At 35.4% G+C, this 18,192-nt stretch overlaps 1 protein-coding gene across 1 annotated transcript in view; it reads right to left on the bottom strand.

Annotated features, from left to right (window-relative positions):
• The window catches only part of THSD7B (thrombospondin type 1 domain containing 7B), a 1,042,983-nt gene that overhangs the window by 35,516 nt on the left and 989,275 nt on the right, over positions 1–18,192 (bottom strand). Inside the window, exon 22 of the mRNA XM_023515847.1 lies at positions 6,639–6,784. Coding sequence (XP_023371615.1) covers positions 6,639–6,784 — 146 coding nt within the window. The remainder of the gene's footprint in view (positions 1–6,638; positions 6,785–18,192) is intronic.

The raw sequence follows: 18,192 nt of genomic DNA, 5'->3' as shown, positions 1-18,192 counted from the left end.
GGCCCAGGCTGGATTCAAACCTGCCACCTTAGGTGTATGTGGCTGGCGCCTTAGCCACTTGAGCCACTGGCACCAAGTCAATTTGAAATATTTTCATCAAACTGGTTAACATAACCTTTAAGTCATTTCTTAGTTATTGCGTTAAGATGTTTATATTCTACTTTTAGAAAGATTCACTTTTGACAAAGGTGCCAAGAACATACAATGGGGAGAGGATAGTTCTTTAATAAATGATATTGTGACAACTGGATAACCATATGCAGAACAACGAAACTAGACTCCTATATCTCACTATTCAAAAAATCAAATAAAAATAAATTAAAGATTTAAATCTCAGTCCTAAAACTCTGAAACTACTAGAATATATGAAAAAATGGTTCAGGACATTGGCCTGGCTTAAGATTTTTTGTGTGAGACCTCAAAAGCACAGGCAAACAAAGCAAAAATAGACTACTGAGATTGCATCAAGCTAATAAATTCCTGCACAACAAAGAAAATAATCAACAAAATGGCAATCCACAGTTTTGCAAACCACCTATCTGGAAAGAGATTAAGAACCAGAATACACAAGAAGCTCACACAATTCAATAGCAAAAAACCAAATAATCCAATTTTAAATATGAAAAAGATTTGAATGATATTTCTCAAAAGAAGATATACAAATAGCCAACAAATATGTGAAAAAATGCTCTACATGAGCAATAATCAGAAAAATGAATATTGCAACCACAGTGAGATATCATCTTGCCCCAGTTAAAGTGGCTTTTACCAAAAGGCCATAAATGAATGTTGGTGAGAATGTGGAGAGAGGGAAATTCTCCTGCACTGTTGGTGGGAAAGCAAATCAATATAGCCACTACAGAAAACGGAATGGAAGTTCTTAAGAAACAAAACAGAAAAAACAACAAAAAATATAATAAATAAATCTACCATGTGATCTAGCACTTTTACTACTGAATATATCCAAAAGAAAATAAGTCAATACATTGAAGAAATATCTCTGCACTCTCACATTTATTGCAGTACTATTCACAATAGGAAGTGTAAATAAAATAAAGTATCCATCAACAGATGAATGGATTAAAAAATGTGGCAGATGTACATGTTTGCATATTATTCAGTCATAAAAAAGAATGAAATCCTGTCATTTGCAGCATCATGGATGAAATTGGAGGTCATTATTTTAAGTGAAATGAGCTAAACAGAGAAAGACAAATATCAGATGTTCTCATATATATGTGGGAGCTAAAAATGTGGATCAAAGGAAGATAGAGAGTAGGTTGGTGGTTACTAGAAGTTAGGCAAGTAGAGAAGATGGATGATGATGAAAGGTTAATTAATGGGTATTAATATATAGTTTGGTAAAATAAATAATTTTTAGTGTTTGATAAATTAGTAGGGTAACTATAGCTTACAATAATCTATCATATATTTCAAAATATCTAGAAGAGAATAATTGAAATGCTTCTAGCATAAACAAAAGACAAATATTTAAAATGATGGCTATTCCAATGACATTGACTTGATCTTTACAAAGTATATGAATATCTACATCTGTCCCAGAATATACACATCTCCATTATGTATCAATAAAAAATAAAATTATAAAAAATAAAGTAAGATATATAGATAAGTTAAAAATGGGAGACATTCAAGAGATGAGTATCTTCTCTTCAAATTTAGTCAGGCGCTCATATATTAAACAGAAGTCCATTGGATATTTGGATAACTTCAATCGTTAGCTGTTTTTGCATAGATATTCTAGAAAATAGAACCTAAAGTGAAGCTTTTATGCTAAGGAGGAGCAGCCCCAAAATGGCAAGAGTGAGGGTAAAAGAGAACTGAGAAAGCAAGGAAGGAAAGTTAACCCAAGGTATTGTGGTACCATGCTGGTCTCCACTTCACAAACAAGCAAGATGGGATTCTAAAATTCCTACACTTTGCAGACAGGTCATGTGGTATCACCATGCCTCAGTCCATCTATGAGCAGCAGGGAGGAGATAGGAAAATAGAGAGGCATTTAAATGTCAGCAACTCTTTGGATCCATTTTTCACTGATCAATGTTCATTCTAGAGTATATTAACTTCTCTGTGCTTCTGCAATGTGTTGTGCAAAGTCCACTAATTCCAAAAGTTGGGTGAAGAACTAAAGCCTTTGTGACTATTGCTATTGCTATAGTTGCCAAGAGAGAGAAAGAGAGAGTGAGGAGTGAGCCAGAAAGGGAGGGGGGGAAACAAGTCTTCAAACTTCCTAGTGGAGAAATAGGCCTTCAAACTTCTCAGCCTTTTCACTTATTGCTGCAGTCAAGGATGCTGTATGCTACTATCCATTATTAGGTGATAGTTTGACAACTCTGCACTGGGAAGCTGAGTTCCCCTCTGTCTTATCTCTTCTCTCCTCAGGACTCAGAAACTTCAGTGCCTAGACCTTGGAGCTGCTATGGTTCTTGCAGAGATAGTAGTTAAAAAGGATAATTCAGCCAGGTAAAGCATGCATGAGAGTCTTCCAGGGCATGGAGAAGATAGCCCACAGACTAATGGGTCAGGTAGACACCAAACAGACTAAGGCACAGTGAGGGCAGTTACTAGTCATTAAGGAATGGGTATGGATAGGCAGTTGAAGGAGGAAGAATGATACAGAGTGGCTGCTCAGAGAGATTCTTAAAATAAGGGAGCTGTGACTGAAATAAATCCTAGCAAAAAAGAAGTACAATTTGGCTACTTAAAACTTAAAGAATCTGAGGAGAAACATAAATTGCAGATGCTGTGCCCTCTTATAAAGACATTTTTAACAGGAATTATGATTTGTTTATCTAAGATGGTGTCTTAGTCTTTCCTACTACTATAGCAAAATACCTTATACTAGGTAATTTATAAACAACAGAAATTTATTGCTCACAGGTCTGGAGGAGGAAGTCCAAGATTAAAGCATCAACAGATCCAGTGCCTGATGAAAGCCAGTTCCTCATAGATAGCAACTTTTAGGCATCTTCAAATGGTGAGATGGGACAAGCAGCCTTGGGTCTTTTTTATAAGATCATTAACCCCATTAATCCTATTCACAATAGTAGAGGCCTCATGACCTTTCACCTCCTATCGTATCCCAATTCTATTATATTGGGGGTTGTTTCAACATATAAATGTGGTGGAGAAGGGTGTAAACATTCAAACCACAGTAGATAGCAATTTCCATACTTGTCTTATCAATATTCATAATTGCTTTGATAATTTCTATGGCTGTTATGAAACCGTCCAAAGAAAAAGCAACCATAATTTTAGACCTAATGCATTTTATGGGAAATAAGTGGAAATTCAAAATCAGTTTATAGTTGATTCAGTCAAAGCAAAAGTTCTTGTACATGTTTATTCCCTAAAGTGGAAAATAACAAGTATAAATTAAAATAGGGGGAGGAGGGTTCCCTCACAACTTACCATTCCAGATGATGGAATTGCTACAGAATTGTCTAGGTGTATGTTTTGCTACAGAGTAGTGGTCTTTGTGTACTTGGAAAGGAAAGTCTAAAGATCACTGCAGAATTATAAAATTTGAAAGAACAGATATTTACACCCTTAGGTAACAGAAGATAAAACTGATTAGAGTATTTTTGACATTCTTTAAAACAGAGTATAAAGGAATAACAGGAACTACAGAAGGATCATTTTGAAAACCAAGACAAACAACAGTATGCTCCTTGTATGTATCTTGGGATCAGCTCACAGTCAATCTTAATCTCTTATACCTTTGATAACAACAGCCACATTATGAAGAGAAACCAGCATCAGAATGATAATTTCATTCATAAAGCAAGCATTCACTCACCCATATTCAAGAGACTTAATACACTAGGGCCAAGAAATAGACCTGGGCTTCTTAGAGCGAGGATTCTCTTACTAACTCTCCACTGTCCAGATTAAGGGAGGTTTTGTATTCACTGAATTGGCATCTTACCAGATGTGGATAGGCAGATGGTGCTGATAATCAGAATCACAGTTTTAGTAAAAATTATAATAACGACTATGACTAATTGAGCTCTTAATTTATTTTATATATATACATATGTAGAGAGAGAGTATCAATAAAGTTCATGTACAATTTTAAATTATATATAACTTGTGTAATTCCTAGCCCCAAAAGCAAAATTGGTAGTATTGCTACTCCCATGATACAAATAATGAAACAGATATTTGGAGAGTTTTGAGACTGGGTTAAAAATGTAGGGCTAGGAATTGGCAAAACTATCAAAATTAGGGCTACTAGACTGCAGAGTCTACCTTCCTCAAGCAGGTTTATTAGCGTATGTGTGTATACATGTCAGCAGCTGAGGAACTTGGGGAAGAATCAGGAAATGCTAGGAAGAAAGTGATGCAGGAGGATACATGCTTCCTTTGTCATGTAATACAGGGGCAGAATTGGCACATCCACTGTACCTCAGGCTACCTTCTCTTACTACTACTTCAGTTATTAATACAGGAAGGCCAGCAGCCACCTAAATATCATTTACCAGCCTCAGTGAATGAGCTCCTACCCTGCATTTGGCAGGTGAGGATGTGTTAGAACAAGGAAAAGCAGAAATGCAGCTGTCCAAAGGCCCACATGTATTTTGATCAGTAATTCCAAAAACTCAGCATGTATATAAATTTAAGAACAAACAATTCATTAAAAAGTATCATTGTTATCTATGTCACAGGAGTTAATAATTAGACTGCCAGAAAAGCAGAAAAAATGAAGGTGGAGCTCAGGAAAACTCAACTCAGATATTGTCACAATTCCCTTTCTCTTTGTCTCTCCTTTTGTGTGTCTTCTTTGTGTTTTCTTGCTTCTAAGTAACTGACTTTGTCTACAAGGTGAAAAAAATGTGGCAGCTAAGAGTTCCTGATTATAGTATCTCTGGACAGCTTCAATTCTATTTTAAATTCTTGGGCAAGAACATTGATGGGCCCTTTAGGTAAGTGTCCACTCTAGAAAAATTAACTGTAGAATTGTTTGTTGAGGGCTTTGAATAGATTAACTCTAGTTCCAGAATTTCTTCCCCACTGGAGATGTGGGACTAACCCCATATAGAAATATGTGACAGTTCTGAAGTTTCTGGGGGCATGAACTGGTAACCAGCTCTTGTGGGTCTCTGGGGCCTTCAAAATTGGGTATCTCCAATAGAGGCCACAACCCTCTACCTATCACCAGCACCACTACAGAGAATGGTCACTACGAGCCACTCTTGTCCCTATCTTCTTACAAAAGTCCAACATAGGAGAGCAAAACATTACATTTGGCATTTTCTCACATGGTTCTTAATGTACAAATTGGCAAACTTGTCTATAAAAAAAATAGTCTCCTGACAACTGAGAAGACAAAGAGAAAAGTATAAAAACAAGTAAAGTACAGTTGTAATTGTGTACCTGGTAATACTCAAGAGTGTGGATGTTGTCAGTTCTCTGTTCCCTCCTCCCTCCTGGCTACCCTGTGTCCTCATTCATCTCTCTTTCCTTCCCCTTCCCCTGCAATGGCTTCCAGAATTCTTTGAGCTTATTTTCGACTCTGTCAAAGTTATCACAATAATAATGAGAAATATTCTTTCCATTTTTGTAATTCTGATTCCAAACAACATTTAAAAGTTGCTGAATTCTTAGGAAAGAAGTCTTTAGACCAGTAGGTAAAGGATTAATATTTAAAGCTATTACATTACTTCTGAATTACTTAGCGTGGTTACCCTGTTTTCTGTAAAAATGATACTGAACAAATGTATTGTACATTTTTGTTCCTCTGGGACTTATTAAAATACATAGGCATTTAACTTCTGCAAGATAATAATGCTATCTGACAATGTCATCCTGACAGGAACACTAAATATCTCTATGGGAATACTTTACAGATTTCTTAATTATTGTTACCTAAATTAAAATATGCCTTATAACATGAACTGAAGGATAGGTACCAAAATTATTGTTACCTAATTAAAATATGCCTTATAACATGAACTTAAGGATAAACTACTAAGATAAGAAAATAGAGAAAATCAATGTGCTTTTCGTTAAGCAAGGAGACAGACAGAAAATGCAGTTCGGGATCTTTGCTGATCCAGCAAAAGCTCATAATATGTGATATATTATGATGTTTCTAGGCATTTATATTTCAGGTCAATAAAAAAGTAATCATTGAGGAAAATGTAGTAACCTTGGTTCGTGTAATAATGTTAAAATATAACTTTCATATGCTTGTTTTTTTTCCCATATGCAAGATTTTGTCTAAGCCTAAAAGTGCCTCTTTAAGAAATACAATCTAAAGCAACCTCTGCATTTTCTTAGCATCAGAGTTTTCCCCAGTTAAGTAATACTTTGATATTCCCGCAAAGCCAAGAAAATAAGAGAGAATTTCAGAGGATACCAAAGCTATTAGAAGTCCTATGACTGGCCTTCTTATATTCAGTGCTTAATGAAGGGTTATTTATTTTTATAGTAATATCACTCTGTATGAAGGTAAGCCACTAGGCTTTATTTTTCTATGTTTTCAATTGCATTGCACACATACTGTGCCAGAACTGTGGTGCCATACATTTTATTCTATCAGCTCATAGGTTTGACCAAACAAGTGCTTTGGACATACTGAGAAGTATTTCTCTAAGTGTCATTACATGACCTACCTCCAATTTACATGCAGACCAGTTTCCAAGGACCCAGCTGTAGCAGGGGGTCACTGGACAGGTTTTCTGCTGGGTAAGCTCTGTGGGGCATGGCCGTCCTTCTCCTTGGGTTGGCATAATGATAAATCGAGTCCGGCTCATTTGACCTAAAATAATAAGGGAGGTGTCAGCTTTCAGTTAGTTTGGCTTGAAAAGGGAAATGAAGAAGAGGTGCTGCCTTACATATTTGAGTTTTTACTATAATACAGTGAAGTTTGTCCTTTCCCATCTTTAGTTTTCTGTACTTTTAATTTATATTTCTACAGAGATAGAAGCTATCAAGGTTTTAACAATATTAAAGGATTTGAAATTCTGTCTTCATAAGTCTAAACTTCCATTGTTGCCAAATAGACTGATCTTGTAAACATTAGAATGTAAACATTAGAATTCATTGGACAGATACTTATTAAACTCTAATATGATCCCAGCATCCTACTGGGCACTAGGGCAGTGACAACAGTGACAGAAGTGTCTTCCCCCTTTGAAGACCTTACATTTTAATCCAAGATTACAAATCTTATTACTTTGTAAATTATGTGCAAGGGGAAAATTGCACATAATTTAAATTATCCTAAACAATTTTCTAGCAAGGTCCCACCTCCCAGGTCTCAATAATGTCTTTAATTAATCTAACACAACCAAGTTTCCTAGAGATTTAGAACAATTTTCTTCCTTCACTGAGCACAAAATAAAGTTGTTCGCTCATACAAAGAAAACATGATGTTTGACAAGCATATGTTCAAATACTAGTCTTTCATTATACAATGAAAGACAACTTGCTAAAAAGAATTCCTGAAGAAAGAGCAGGGCTCCCACATCATCTTATGCCAACTTTTGGACATTAGGTCTTAACCTCAAGTGGAATAGTGGATGGAATGACCTACACTGTTTCAATATTCTCTCTTTTTCTCTCTCACTTTCACTTTTATTCTCTCTCTCCCGCTCACTCTTGTCCTTACTCTTTTTTACCAATGAGTTACTAGGCACATATAATTTCTTTACTATTAATTATTTGTGAGTATGATTCCCTTCCTTTGTTGTTATAAAATTAATTATAATTGGTAATAAATGTTAAAGGAAAAATAGAAGGTTCTGTGGTACCATGTGGAGGGTTGCTGGTTCATTTCAAGAAGAAATCGGAGATCATTGCTCTGAGCAGCTGAACTTTAAGCAGAGATCTTAAGGGGTGTAAACCCAGATATGACTTGTGAGGGGGTGAGCTGCACAGAAGAAGGAGCACATGAAAGGATGATGAGATGCAAAGAACTATCATGCGTCTGAGCACCTGCCAAGAGAACAATGTGGCTGAAAGAGAGAGACCCAGAGAGAGGAATTGGAGACAATGTTGTTAAAGTGTTAAAATCATAGTCTTTTAATTGATGATAAAAATTCTACATTTATATCATAAGAGAAATGGAAAACTAGTGATAACTTCACTTCTACATAGAATTCACTTGAAAGCCTTAGAGAAGAATAATGATCAGATGCCCTCAAATCCAGCTACAAGTAAGGATGACTTGCACTTTTGGAAGAACCAGACCTCTTGCTGAATACCAGAATGTTATCATAGATTTGGTGGTAAGCTAATTTGGTCTAAATCAGAGACCCTTGAATAAAATTATGAAGTTATAATCAATGGCTTCTAACTCCCTTAAGGTTTCAGCTTCTGTCCCTAATATGGTACCTTGCAGATATTAAGCACTAATGAAATATTTAATTTATACATTCATAAATTGTATACATGCTATTAGGTTATCTGCAAATTAGTGACATGGTGCTATGTGGTAGGGCTAGGCAATATTCTAAACTTTATATGAACAGACTCATTTAATAGTCGTAGCAACCCCAGAAGAAAACTCTATTTTTCCCAGATTAAAATTGAAACCAAGGCACAGAGAGTTTAAGTCATTTGAGTTAACAAAACATAATAAAACAACGACAGAAATCTTCTAAGTTTCAGAATAAGATTCAAAACAATTTTGCTCCTAGGCTGCTACACTAACTGTGCTATTGGAAAGATATAGGCAATATGGTAAAGAAATCCACCTACCTAGATCTTTTATCAGAGAAACAAAAGAGACTTTGGATGGTGATAAAATTTCTTTGCATGATAATATGGGTTTCAGGAACAACCCAGTTTGCAATCTTGGGTACTGCACCCTAGTGTGGTACGTATGCATCTGGGTGTTCTTCTCAGCATCACTTAAGTCAAATCAGACAGGACAGACATCATTCATGTGAAATGTTGTCCCTGCCTGACAATCACATTTGGCCCAAGCTTTTACACTAATTCTTGCTTAAGTACTTTCAGTCTTATAATAACTTTAGTCTTTATTCTCTTGACCTAAATAAATACTTATTATTCTAATGTCATTATAATTGTATTGTGTTCTATTTGTCTAAGAATAATGACAATGTAGTGCCACCTTCATCAAAGACAAAAAGGCTCTATTTCATTATAACCCAATAACTTCAAGCTTGTTTTTAAATTGATGGCATGCTGATGGCCAGTGTTGTAGAACCATTTTATTTATTTCTATTAAAGTGACAGATATTTTTCTGCTGGACATAAAGGTGGAAAAAATCTACTAAATTTAGTAGGAGAAAAATGCTATTACTTTTTAACACAATGAAGTCTCAAGACCATTCATTGGAAGCACAGCCATATGATTTCTCTATCTTTTGCTATTCAAAGATAAGATTTCCAAGCAATGCCCTATTACTACCAACAATATTTTTTTAAAAAAACTATGGAACATTTTGAAGTATACTATTGTGTTTAATTAGTTTATGTTAAAGTTTAACAAAATTAATTATTTTTAAATTCTTTCTCTCATGTTCCATATCATTTATTTTTAAAATGGTATTCATAGAAATAGAATTTAAATATTTAAAAACATTATCATGACTAAAAAATAAATGCATGAAAGTATAAGAAAATTACCAGACCTGATGTTTCTGTGGAGTACTTGATATATTTTGGTAAATTTATATTTCTCTTTAAGTCAGGAATATTTTGGCTGTGTAAGTAATCAGAGGAAGTATCCCTCAAATTAGGGATTTTTTCACTAATTTTGATTCCATGCATAAAAAATCTAGCAAGATAGAATTCAGACAGTATCAACAAAGGGGCCTAGAACCTCCCAGGGTAGGGGAAAAATATTACCTGGGATTCCAAATCTTAGCAAGAGTGAAATATTCAATCTAGGAGCTATCTCTCGGTATTTACCAATGACCCCTAAGAGTAGGAGCCTGAAGGAATTGTTTTGGTGATGGTGAATTTTGATGGGAGAGAGAAAGCAGTAGGAAATATGGTCAAATTAAAGGGAAAAGTATGTTGTGGTATGGAACATGAGAAAAATAGAATTTAAAAATAACTGATGTATAGTGCAAAGAAACCAGGACTTGGCATCAAAAGTCTCTAGTTGAAAACAGTTCTCTTCAAATTAACAGCTAGAAAAAATGACGAAACTACATGGAAAAACTTTACCTCCTTAGAGCATGAATTTTCTCTACTATAAACTAAAAGTAAAAATACAAAAAGTCTTTATTATCTGAGGGCAATTCATGTTGAAGAAAATACCACTTAAAAATGCAGCTATTTTAAATGGAAATTAAATTACTTTAAGTAAATACTAAACATTACCTAAATAAGATTGTTTTGGGGACTAAAAAGCACACAAGTGGGTTTGTTCTATCTAGTATTAACAATCATCCACATTATAATTACAATTATGCATTCATTAGTAGGACAAAGAATAAATCAGTCATTAATATTTCTTATATAATTGCAAAATCATACTATAAAAAGATAACATTTCATGACTGAATTTCACAGCTTGATCATAAAGTCTTTGTCCTTTGAGGAGTCACATTTCATCAATTTTTCCCTAGGGCTTCCTTTAATCTTTGGTGTGAAGATCACTCCATTTTGAAGCCCCTTTGTTGTAGGTACACATTTCATTTGAAGCTAGAGATGACAGACCAACAAATCCCCTGATGGGCAATGATAGAACATGAACATTAATGAAAACATTTTGTTGCCTGGAGAAAGTTTTGTAAATGACCAGTTAATTAGTGAATTTATTGATATTATGAGAAATTTTGCTTCCTTTGGAGCGCACAGTTATGAGGATTTGGGTGAAGAGTATCAGATGAATATATCTCACATAGGTTGTGTGAATCAAAAATACCATATACAAAAGCAACTTATAAACTATTTAAAATGCAGTTAGTGCTTGTTGAAACTTTTTTCTATTTTTAAACATTTATTTTTTAACAAATAATATTCATGTCAATTCTTAGAACTGGCCCTAGAACAAGCTTGTAATAAATATATAAAACATAATACCTGCTCCCTCTTGTATTTTATTTGCCTTATTATATTTAATGAACACAACTAAGAAATCTATAATTATTCAGCCAGGTCCTAACCTCACCAAGTAGTGTGGACTCCTTCTTTCCACAGGGTTGATAGTTAACCTTGCTATCATACATATCCTCATGCTTCCAAAATGAGAGTAGAAGAATTTTCCTGAACATTCTCTGGGCTCCACTTCTTGGGTTTACATTTTTGAATAAAAGCATAAGATTATAGAAATAGGCTTCAGTTGGGAATATGAATTCAATGGTGAATATTAACAACATGATTAAGGAGCAATACCAATGAGATGAAGGAATATAAGTTGACTTTTTCTCTATCCATTTACTTATCAGGTTATGAAAGAGAGAAAGTCACTCTATAAAATATGTTTCCAATTAAATAATGAACATGATAGAGTAAGTTTATTTATTTGCTAGCAATTCTCCTCTCTAAGCCTTTTCCTTTCTACCTTAGGGAATATTGGGACCTCATTATAAGCAAGAGTGGCATTGATCTTACCATTAAATTAGCAATAATTACTTGAAATGAAGGAAAAAGAATTGCATGGAAAGACAGACAGAAAAAAATAGTAAAGTAGCATACTAGTTGTAAAAGCAAAAAACAAAGAGAAGCCAATCCTGGTACCAGGATATAGGTTTAAAGCATATCAGACCAGGTTACACTCCTACTGAACTCATTAGTAGACAAACTTCACTTCAAAGATCCAGTGACAAAATGAATGCAGGAAATTTTAAGCAATTTAAAAAAACCCTCAGAACTAGTTAAAAATTTACTAACAATATGCTCACAAAAATAAAAGAAGTCTAATGCAATGGTTCCTTCTTCTGAACATACTTTTCAAACCCTTGTAGCCAGTCACCATGCCCTTTACAGAGATGTGTTTCAAATGATTCTGCTGTGGCCTTGAAACACAGGCATTGATCTAACTGAAAATTATGGCTTTGATAGCTCCAGTCTATTTGGATGTGGCCTAGGTAAACAATGCAAAGTATCTATTTGAGGGATAATAAAAAAGGAAGTAAAAGAAAAATAGAACATTAAAAAAGGTATCTATTAACACTAAACAGTTTATTAAATCAAATATCTGAACAATTTACACAACTTACAAACTCTGATGCAGAAGTGTAAAAGCAATAATGATAGCACGACTTTGAGCTTTCATCATGTTTATGAATATTATTATTACTGGCTTGATTCCTATTTGGATGTTATTTCTTTTGAATACAAGTTAAACTTCCAAAGCACATGTGCAATCATTGGCAGGGAATGGTCATCCAGAAGCCAATATCTACTGGGAGTTGGCCAACTTAAACACCATGCAGAAAAGGGTACGATGTCACTAAATTCAAGTAAATGGTGGTTTTTCTTGATGCACAGCAAAAATTTAGGTTAGTGAAAAAACTGTTTTCCCTTTCAAATGTTTCCGTCTATGGGTTCACTCTTAAGCTTTTGTTACCTGCCACTTAATATTAGTTGCAAATACTAGCAGATGAAAAAATAAATGAAAAAGAAGTAAAGGAATACTAACAAAAACCTCATGAATAGATGGTCATGTTCAATATGGGAATTTATTTTAGTTACATATGTTTCTATGATTAATTTCTTGTATGATACCTTTCGTCATTGTAAAAGTACTCCCCATTATGAAGGGAGGGACAAAATTAATTTGACAATTACAATGTAGACTGATTCCAAATGGCATAGTCTATTCTTGCTGAACTCTTTTCCTTTCTTATCCTGCTTGCGTCACTCTCCTTCCCTTGGGAGCATCTCCTACCCACCTGTGCCAAATAAATCACTTCAACAAGAATTCTGCTTTCCGGCTGAGATTAGGATACAGCTGCTAATATTCTCATTTAATATGTGACAAATTGAAGCTCAGATAATTTAAATAATGTTTGCAAGTTTTTACAGCTAGTAAGTTTGAAACAAAGATTTGTCTTACTCCAATAGTATGTGCTTTCCAGCAGATCTCATCAGGTCCACATCATAGGTATCCGATGCCATGCTCAAGTTATGAGGCCACCTTAAAAAACTGGCAAATTGCATTTAGATCTATCCTCTGCTCTACATTGCTTTTTGATTTATACTGTCCATAATTTCTTTAGCAAAAAGTAATTACGATTATGTGCTAACACTTTTCTCTATGATAACTCTTCATATGCTTTCGGGTATTTATCAGGGTAAATTTCTAAAAGGATCAAAAGGTCAGATTTTTACTTTTAATTGAGATAAAATGATCAATAAATTCCATGCGGCTCTTTATGCTGGCCGGCTACTAGAAAAATGGTTAAAACTGTACTTTCTACTTCTCTTAAATATCATCTGAAATTTTTACTCAAATTTTATTTTAAGTGCAAACTTTGTTTTAAATACATAACCTGGTGAACATGAATTTGAGATCAAAGTCATTTTACAATGTAACAGAGTGGAGAAAAATTATAGTCTTGATTTGCAAATAAAGATAGCTCTTTATGGGCGGCACCTGTGGTTCAGCGAGTAGGGTGCTGGCCCCATATACCCAGGGTGGTGGGTTTGAACCCGCCCCGGCCAAACTGCAACAAAAAAATAGCAGGGCGTTGTGGCGGGTGCCTGTGGTCCCAGCTCCTCGGGAGGCTGAGGCAAGAGAGTCGCCTAAGCCCAGGAGCTGGAGGTTGCTGTGAGCTTTGATGCCACAGCACTCTACCCAGGGGGACAGCTTGAGGCTCTGTCTCAAAAACAACAACAACAACAACAACAACAACAAAAACAGCCAGGCACCTGTAGTCCCTGCTACTTGGGAGGCTGAGGCAAGAGTTAATGGCTTAAGCCCATAAGTTTGAGGTTGCTGTGAGCTATATGCTATGGCACTCTACTGAGGGTGACATAGTGAGATTCTGTCTCAAAAAAAAAAGAAAAGAAAACTAGAGAAAGAGTGCTCAGATCTAAAACTATAATGAACATTATCCAAAACAAGTAGAATATTTTAATCTTAAGCCATTGGATTAAAATATTAAGGGCCAGAAGAGAAAGTAATGGGCTCTAGTCCCAGCTCTTCAGCAGACTTGCCTTGTGATACCAGACAAATTTCTAGATCTTTCTTATCTAACAGCATTTTTTCTACCATCTTCATTGAATTGTGATGATGTACTAAAATACTGAATGATGCAGTCATTGCTATGAAATGCTAATGTAAGATACTTTTTTAAGAAATAATGTGAGGTATTTTTCACATAAAATTAAAAAATTAGTGGGTGGTGCCTGTGGCTCGGTGGGTAGGGTGCTAGCCCCATATACTGAGGTGGCAGGTTCAAACCCGGCCCCAGCCAAACTGCAACAACAAAGAAATAGCCAGATGTTGTGGCAGGCACCCGTAGTCCCAGTACTCGGGAGGCTGAGGCAAGAGAGTCGCCTAAGCCCAGGAGCTGGAGGTTGCTGTGAGCTGTGATGCCACAGCCCTCTACCAAGGGTGATAGATTGAGACTTTCTCTAAAAAAAAAAAAAAGAAAGAAAAAAAGATAGCTCTTCAGCACGTGTTTGGCTTTGTTAAAGATGAAAGATGGAGTAATGATTCTTCACTCAAGAGTTACAGCCCCTGGGTATTCTTTGCCTTATTTGAAAAGGGCTTTAGGCATCACAATGTCCTTCATCCTACAGAATATCCAATTTAGGCAAGCTACAAATCTCATAGGCTTTCCAGAGTAAAACAAAGTCTGATCTCTATCGGGATTATCTCTCTTCCGGTTACCCAAGGAAGCAATTGAGATGACAGTTTTAGAGATCAAGGTAGACCAGGGGCAGGACAGGTCTTTTATGGGTAGAAGATTAAGCACCTTTGGCTTTGCTGGGATGTAAAGAACTCCAGAAATTTCAGTAGCAGAGCATGTTTGTACATTCTCAACAGTCTTATTTTAGTTCCATTAAAAATGAATGCATTTTTATGGGTATGTAAAAACTGCCGCAATACCCCCAGTAAGAACCCACCATGGGGCACAAGAAGGTCAAAGAGAGTGATTCTGGCAATCTTAGAACTTCTCTGTTCATTCTTTTTAGAGAAAACCATCAGTCACACATTCCCTCTCTGTGAGACTGGCAGTTATAATCCCAGCAGATGAACTACATTATATACAACATTATGACATCACTGATTGTAAGACAATACATTTAGGAGGCTCAGAATTCAGAAGCATTCTTAAAGCATTACTATTATTTCATTGTCCTTTGTGTTCCTATCAAAGACCTATTTTCTTTGATTATTTTTAAATATAACTATAAATCATAAGAATTTTTATAAAGTGATACAGCATCTAACCCAGGGTCATGTATGTGATTACTGAATGCCAGATGCAAAGGGGCTGAGTGAAACAAATGGGGGCTTTGGAAACACCTGGATTTGAGCTCAACTCTTTCCTCCACAACTGACAAGTTTGTGTGACCTTGGGGAGGTTACTTAATTGCCTATCAACACAACTAGGAATTTGGATGTATACTTCATAGTACAATTGTGAGAAATCACTGACATACTCTTGGCATCAGTAATTGTACCCTTGACCAACAGATATTAAAAAGTAATCACTGTATTATTTCATCATTTTATAGTTAAGAAATGTGCAAGTGAGTTCTGCAAAGGATAAATCAGTGGTTTTCAACCTTCCTAATGCCGCTATGTTTTTTCATTGTTAAAAATGGGTTGCAACTCACAGGTTGAGAACCGGGATAAATGTACAATTCAAAGTCCTACAATTTACCTTTGAAAAAACTGGCTCTAAAACTCAGATCTTCTAGTTTCTTGTCTAGTCAATCTTTTCCCCCGCTACTTTACTATCTAGCATCTTGTTCACTTGCCATAAGCACTAATTACTTGATACAGTAAATAAGTTAGAATTGTTATAACTGTCACATGTTACTCAATCAAATTTGATGCAGATAACAAAAAGAGAAATTACTAGTTTGCCCTTGAAATCAATAAGAAACAAAAAAATGTTGGAATTTACAAAGTATGTTTTGGAGTTAACACAAAATTATTTTTTTATTATGGAGTTTTGAAGGTAATGCAAAATTATTTTTTCATTATTTGACAGAAAAATTATATGCCATCTGGGAAACATAAGAGGTATGTTAGATTACATAGTATAACAAAATATTATAAATTCATATACATTGAATTGAAAAATATAAAATAGGAAAAAATCATAGTCTGGGATTTATAATATTCTTAGAGTGTTATTGGTTAAGTAATAATGAATAATTCATGATATGCTAAATTTACAGAGTTCTACATTCCGCTAAACTGATGAAAATTCAAGAGACCAAAAACATGACTAATCCAAATATTAAGCTCTTCTATTACAGGCTTTGATCTTTGATATCTATCTAAAAAGATCCCTGAATGGAAGCTTAGACTCAGTCTCTCTATAAATTGAAATAAATTGGATTCAAACTGTTCTGACCTTGAAATCTTTAACACAATTAGAAAGTTATACCAGGTGTACATTAAAGAGGCAACCCTGATGCTTGAAAAATAAAGTAAGAGCTTATTTCAAAATTTCCTCTCAGATCAGTGGAGTTCTGTGGATTTGATGGTTCAGTCTGGCTCACCAGGGAGCCTCAGGGATGTCCCACACATCAGGTTTTGCCTGACAACACAGTAAATTCATAAACAGAGATAATTGTGTGAACTTTTGTCTTTGATAAAGAAGTCAGCTGAGAGTTGCAGCTGCTGAAGTCTGACTCCCGTGTAACTAATTCACTTCTCCACTTTAATGTGATGTAAAAAATTCTACCTCTTCTTCTGGTCTCTGCCCCATTAATACAACCAGTTGGAGAAAGGAAAGTAGCTCATACAAAAGACAGCTGCTGGCACTTTAGCTCAGAAAAAGCAAACTGCACAAGCTTCCTGGTGATAGTTTCCAACCCATTCCTCTCCAGAGTTTGGTGTCTTTTAAGACACAAGTTCATCTGTACCATACACGTTTGTTTTTCATTACCACTGTTCATTTATTTATTTATTTGTCTGTTTGTTCTTTGTTTATTGAGATAGAGTGTCACTCTGCTGCTAGAGTGGCTAGAGTGCCATGGCATCACCTAATTCAAAACAACTTCAAATTTCTGGATTCAGGTGATCCTCTTGCCTCTGCATCCCAAATAGCTGGGACTACAGGTGCCCACTACAAGGCCTGGCTAAGTTTTCCATTTTTAGTAGAGTTGGGGGTCTCACTCTTGCTCAGGCTGGTCTCGAACTCCTAAGCTGAAGTTATGTTCCTGCCTCAGCCTCCTTAAGAGTACTAGGATTCCAGGAATGAGCCACCATGCCCAGCCTGCCACTTCATTTTCTGTTGTCAAGTTGTACAGTAGGAAGATTAAGGCAAAATTTAGATACAGTATTCTCTCATTTAAAAAACATTACTATCGGGAGTGATGATCAAAGAATAACAGAGCCCTAGTACTGGAGCAAGAAGGCTGGAATGAGGGAGAAGTTTGGGACTGATGAGGTACAATACAATATAACCACAAAGGCTGCCTTGGCACTACAGAGGATAGATGCTTAGAAATTCAAGGGCCATGCAACCTATTCACTCTTGAATAGAACAAATAGTCAAAAAAATGCTTGATACTTGTGAGATTGACACCAAGCAGTCTGGTAGAGAAAACACTAGTTTCAACAGCCAGGCCACAATCTTGTTTAATTTTAACATAAATGTCATCCCCTCAGTGGCCTTTCCTCCTCTGCCTTCCTTTCCCCGTCACCTGGTTAGTTTTAATTTCATCATAGCACTTAGCATACATTGTTTTGTGTTTACTTCTTTCTTAAAAAAAATTTCAGATTAATATGAGGGTACAAATGATTAGGTCACATTTTTGTATTTGTTAGGGAAAGTTCAAGTTGTAGTTGAGCCCTTTGCTCAGGAGATGTGCTATATATGCTCATCCTCCTTCCTGTTCCCCACACTTAAATTTAATTGGCTTTTTTCTCGTATGCGCATGTAGTTGTCTATCTATCAGTCTCACATTAGTATTGAGCACATTGGATACTTGCTTTTTTTTTTCTTTTGATACTTTACTAAGAAGAATGCTCTTCAATTCCATCCAGGTAAATACAAAAGATGGAAAATCTTCATCTTTTAGTGGCTGAATAGTATTCCATAGTATACA

This window comes from Otolemur garnettii, unplaced genomic scaffold, assembly GCF_000181295.1.
Source record: "Otolemur garnettii isolate 467f Iridium unplaced genomic scaffold, OtoGar3 scaffold00080, whole genome shotgun sequence".
In the NCBI taxonomy this organism is placed as follows: domain Eukaryota; kingdom Metazoa; phylum Chordata; class Mammalia; order Primates; family Galagidae; genus Otolemur; species Otolemur garnettii.
Note: the sequence above shows the minus strand (reverse complement) of the source record. Positions and strands in the feature narration are given on the sequence as shown.